At 46.5% G+C, this 5,613-nt stretch overlaps 1 protein-coding gene across 1 annotated transcript in view; it reads left to right on the forward strand.

The window, feature by feature from the left end:
• tmem131 (transmembrane protein 131) overlaps positions 1-5,613 on the forward strand; it is a 14,700-nt gene that overhangs the window by 3,944 nt on the left and 5,143 nt on the right. The window contains exons 2-3 of the mRNA XM_070440414.1: positions 858-1,009; positions 1,174-1,583. Coding sequence (XP_070296515.1) covers positions 1,358-1,583 — 226 coding nt within the window. The 5' untranslated portion in view covers positions 858-1,009; positions 1,174-1,357. The remainder of the gene's footprint in view (positions 1-857; positions 1,010-1,173; positions 1,584-5,613) is intronic.

Raw genomic sequence — 5,613 nt, forward strand, 5'->3', positions numbered from 1 at the left:
GAAAGGCCAAAACCTAGGAAAGAAACCTAGAGAGGAACCAGGCTATGAGGGGTGGCCAGTCCTCTTCTGGCTGTGCCGGTGGAGATTATAACAGAACATGGCCAAGATGTTCAAATGTTCAAAGATGACCAGCATGGTCAAATAATAATCAGGAATAAATGTCAGTTGGCTTTTCCCTGTTAACATGGCTCTTCTCTCTGTAGCTCCCTGTTAACCTGGTCTTCTGTCCTCTGTAGCTCCCTGTAACCTGGCTCTTCTCCTCCGTAGCTCCCTGTTAACCTGCTCTTCTCCTGCTGTAGCTCCCTGTTAACTGGCTCTTTCTCTCGTAGCTCCCTGTTAACCTGGCTCTTCTCTCTGTAGCTCCTGTTACTCTTCTCTCGTAGCTCCCTGTAACCGGCTCTTCTCCTCCGTAGCTCCATGTTAACCTGGCTCTTCTCCTCCGTAGCTCCCTGTTAACCTGGCTCATCTCCTCGTAGCTCCATGTTAACCTGGCTCTTCTCCTCCGTAGCTCCATGTTAACCTGGCTCTTCTCCTCCGTAGCTCCCTGTTAACCTGGCTCATCTCCTCCGTAGCTCCCTGTTAACCTGGCTCATCTCCTCCGTAGCTCATGTTAACCTGGCTCTTCTCCTCCGTAGCTCCCTGTTAACCTGGCTCTTCTCCTCCGTAGCTCCCTGTTAACCTGGCTCTTCTCCTCCGTAGCTCCCTGTTAACCTGGCTCTTCTCCTCCGTAGCTCCATGTTAACCTGGCTCTTCTCCTCCGTAGCTCCATGTTAACCTGGCTCTTCTCCTCCGTAGCTCCCTGTTAACCTGCTCTTCTCCTCCGTAGCTCCCTGTTAACCTGCTCTTCTCCTCCGTAGCTCCATGTTCCTGCTGTGATTGCTATAGCCTACCTGGAAGCCCAGGGGATCTGGGAGCCCTTTAAGAGACGTCTGTCTCTGGACTCTCCCCCGGAGACGGGCAGACCCTTCGAATCTCAGGGAAATAGTACGCATTTTCAAGGTGATGCTAAGTAAGTCCGACTTCCTCTTTTGTTATCGATAGATTTGTTTGTCATTAAAGTGTCTTGCAATCACAGATAGCCCACCCGTATGGACGTATATAATGGTCCTCTTGTGGAGAGAAATTGTCATATCTTCTTAAACATGTAACGTCCCACTATTCTTTGTCCTTTAGCTTGAATGATTTCAGCGACGCCCACCAGAACTCGACCAGGGGATGTATGGTTCTGTAGCGAGGTGTCCCGGGTCGGTGCCGGAACAGCAGGGCCTCCATGGACCTGATGGACAGAGAGCCAGATGGGCTTCGGCGGATCAACTATGCAAGCCGCCTCCACCACTCTTTTCCACCCAGCTAGTCAATGGCGCCCCGGTTTCCTGTCGCTGACCAATCGGAAGGCGCGGAGCTCCAAGAGGCAGCAGGGTGGAGGACTCCTGGACCTCCAGAACGGGGCCCTGGTCAGGGTCGTCCTCTGCCCCACAGAAGGTGCTGTTCTGGGGGAGAGGACCCAGACTACGCCAGCCTCTTGGGGGCCATGGATAAAGACCTGGACAGACCTGAATCACCACCTCTACAGGACACAAACGGTACCATTACCCTACACAGAACAATGGTAGCATTACCCTACACAGAACAATGGTAGCATTACCCTTACCACAGAACACAGTAGCATTACCCTACACAGAACAAGGTAGCATTACCCTACACAGAACAGCGGTAGACAGTACCCTACACAGAACAAGTACTTACCCTACAACAACAGCGGTAGCATTAGCCCTACACAGAAACAATGTAGCATTACCCTACACAGAACAGCGTAGCATTACCCTACACAGAAACAAATGGTAGCATTTACCCCTACCCACAGAACACCCGTATGCCCATGAACCCACCAAGAAGCCCAAGACCGTTTCGGTAGGCCATTACGTTCTTCTACTAAATCACGTAACATCTGGTAGCATTAGCCCTAATCGACAGAAACAAGTCCACCCTGTTTAGTGTTTCAGTTTGGATTACATTTATAACATGAAACACTTCCCACGCTGCGTTTTGGTCAACCTTCTCCCAGGACGCATTGTTACCAACTTAAAACCTGTTTCACTTTGTCAATTGTGCGGGTAGCAAGTGTAACGGGCTGACCAGAGTAATATACAGTGTCTTGGTTCTACACCTGGTGTCTTAAAGTATTCACACCCCTTGACTTTTTCCACATTTTGTTGTTACAGTCTGAATTTTAAATGTAGATTTTTTGTTGTTGTTGTCACTGGCCTACACACAATACCAAAGTGGAGTGATGTTTATCAAACATTTTTCCAAATGAATTAAAAATGAAAATCTGAAATGTCTTGATTCAATAAGTATTCAACCCCAAATAAGTTCAGCAGTAAAAATGTGTTTAACAAGTCACATAGACTCACTCTGTGTGCAATAATAGTGTTTTACTGTAGGGGTCCCTCAGTCGAGCAGTGCCTTTTAAACACAGATTCAACCACAAAGACCAGGGAGGTTTTCAAATGACTCACAACGAAGGGCACCGATTGGTAGATCGGAAAGCAAAATCCTCGAGGAAAACCTGATTCAGTCTGTTTTCCACCAGACACTGGGAGATGAATTCACCTTTCAGCAGGACAATAACCTACAACACAAGGCCAAATCTACACTGGAGTTGCTTACCAAGACGACATTGAATGTTCCTGAGTGGCCAAGTTACAGTTTTGACTTAAATCTACTTGATAATCTATGGCAAGACCTGGAAATGGTTGTCTAGCAATGATCAACAATTAATTTGACAGAATAATGGGCAAATGTTGCACAATCCAGGTGTGGAAAGCTCTTAGAGACTTACCTAGAAAGTAATTACTGCCAAAATATTGACTTGGGTGTGACTACTGTATCCTGAACAGAATAATAAACGCAACATGCAACAATTTCAAATATTTTACTCACTCAATTTAAATAATTTCATTAGGCCCTCATCTATGGATTTCACATGACTGGGCAAGCCTGGGAGGGCATAGCCACTGAGCCAGACCCAGCCAATCAGAATTAGTTTCTCCTCACAAAGGGCTTTATTAGAGATAAATACTCCTCAGCATTTTAAAGTGGCCTTTTATTGTCCCCAGTACAAGGTACAAGCTATGTAATGATCATGCTGTTTGATCAGCTTCTTTATATGCCACACCTGTCAGGTGGATATTATCTTGGCAAAGGAGAAATGCTCACTAACAGGGATGTAACCAAATTTGTGCACAACATTTGAGAGAAATAAGCTTTTTTGTGTGTATGGAAAATATCTTATTTTTTAAATACACTGCTCAAAAAAATAAAGGGAACACTTAAACAACACAATGTAACTCCAAGTCAATCACACTTCTATGAAATCAAACTGTCCACTTAGGAAGCAACACTGATTGACAATAACTCCCCTACGGGTAGAGAGCAGAACCATGCCCGTCAGGTCCTACTTAGAGAGCAGCACCATGGTAGGTTAACGCTAGAGAGCAGCAGCCTGGTAGGATACGTAGAGAGCAGCATCCATGGTAGGTACGTAGAGAGCCATGTCACGCATGGTAGGTACGTAGAGCGCAGCACCATGGTAGGTACGTAGAGAGTCAGCACCATGGTAGGTAGCTAGAGAGCAGCACCATGGTAGGTACGTAGAGAGCCGTCACCATGGTAGGCCTTACGTAGAGAGCAGTACCATGGTAGGTACGTTAGAAGACAGCACCAGTGCTGAGGTACGTAGAGAGCATCCACCAATTGTCAAGGATACGAGGTGATTTTGAGGAAAGAGAGTCACCGTCAACGATGGTAGGTCACGCTTGTTAGGAAGGAAGTCAGATACACCTGCCTAGCGTTAGACGTAACAGTTAGCGAGCAGCATTGTGCATCGGATATGTTCTGGCGTAGAGGTCATTTTTGACAATGGGCTTTCACGTAGTGAGCGAGGTCAGCACCCATAGGGTCATGGCCTACGGAAGAGGAAGCCAACAGCACAGCGCGGAGGTAAGCGGTCCTGCTATGGTAGGTTACGTTGGAGAGAGCAGCTATATACCATTTGGGTAGGCCTTTCTACGTTAGAGCACGCACTCTCACCTACGGTCAGGTTCTTACCGTTAGCACGCTAGCATATGAAGCAACTGCCTAGTTTGCCATCCAATCCGCCTCCGTCCACCTGAATTGGGGTACGGAGCTGTCTAACGTAGTCGAGTTAGCAGCACTGCAGGACAGAGCGACTACCATCTAGCAGTCACAACGTAACAGTCACCGAAACTACCTCGCTAGGAACCAACACTCAACCCTCCTAGACTCAAGTCACAACTCTATGCAACAGTCACAGCAGGACAACACATCTAGTCACAACTACTGCAGGACAACACATCTACAGTCACAACTACTGCAGGCAAACACATCTACAGTCAACAACTATCAGCAGGACAACACAAATACAGTCACAACTACTGCACGTTACAACACATCTAACAGTCATCAACTACTGTCACAACTGTACAATCTAGCAGTCACAACTACGCAGGATCAAACATCTACAGTCACAACTACTAGAAGGACAACACATCTACAGTCACAACTAGCTAGCACGGACAACTACAGTACTAAATCAGGCAAACTCAGCAACACAATATAACAGTCCCCAAAGGGCTTGTGCATCTACCCACAGCCCCGAGAGTGGAGTACAGTGGGTAGAGCCATCAAGAAAGATCATTCATCCGATCTGGAGCAACTTATTCCACATTTTGTTTTTGTTACCGCCTGAATTCAAAATGGATTCCATTATTTTTTCACAAATACTATACCCCACAATGACAGAAATCTAATTTATACCGCATCAAAAAATATAACGCAACATGTTGTGTTGGTTCCATGTTTCATGAGCTGAATTTTTTTTTTAAAATATACACTGCTCAAAAAAATAAAGGAACATTAAACCACAACATGTAACTCACGTCAATCACACTTCTGTGAAATCAAATCATGTCACTGTCCACTTAGGAGCAACACTGATTGACAATAAATTTCACATGCTGTTGTGCAAATGGAATAGACAAAAGGTGGAAAATTATAGGCAATTAGCAAGACACCCCCAAAAAGGAGTGATTCTGCAGGTGGTGAGCACAGACCACTTTCTCAGTTCCTATGCTTCCTGGCTGATGTTTTGGTCACTTTTGAATGCTGGCGGTGCTCTCACTCTAGTGGTAGCATGAGACGGAGTCTACAACCCACACAAGTGGCTCAGGTAGTGCAGTTCATCAGGATGGCACATCAATGCGAGCTGTGCAAAAAAGGTTTGCTGTGTCTGTCAGCGTAGTGTCCAGAGCATGGAGGCGCTACCAGGAGACAGGCCAGTACATCAGGAAGCGTGGAGGAGGCCGTAGGGAGGGCAACAACCCAGCAGCAGGACCGCTACCTCCGCCTTTGTGCAGGAGGTGCACTGCCAGAGCCCTGCAAAATGACCTCCAGCAGGCCACAAATGTGCATGTGTCAGCATATGGTCTCACAAGGGGTCTGAGGATCTCAGAATCACTCCTTTTTGGGGGTTTGCTATTGCCTAGAATTTCCACCTTTTGTCTATTCCATTTGCACAACAGCATGTGAATT

Source organism: Salvelinus sp. IW2-2015, unplaced genomic scaffold (genome assembly GCF_002910315.2).
Source record: "Salvelinus sp. IW2-2015 unplaced genomic scaffold, ASM291031v2 Un_scaffold2523, whole genome shotgun sequence".
In the NCBI taxonomy this organism is placed as follows: domain Eukaryota; kingdom Metazoa; phylum Chordata; class Actinopteri; order Salmoniformes; family Salmonidae; genus Salvelinus; species Salvelinus sp. IW2-2015.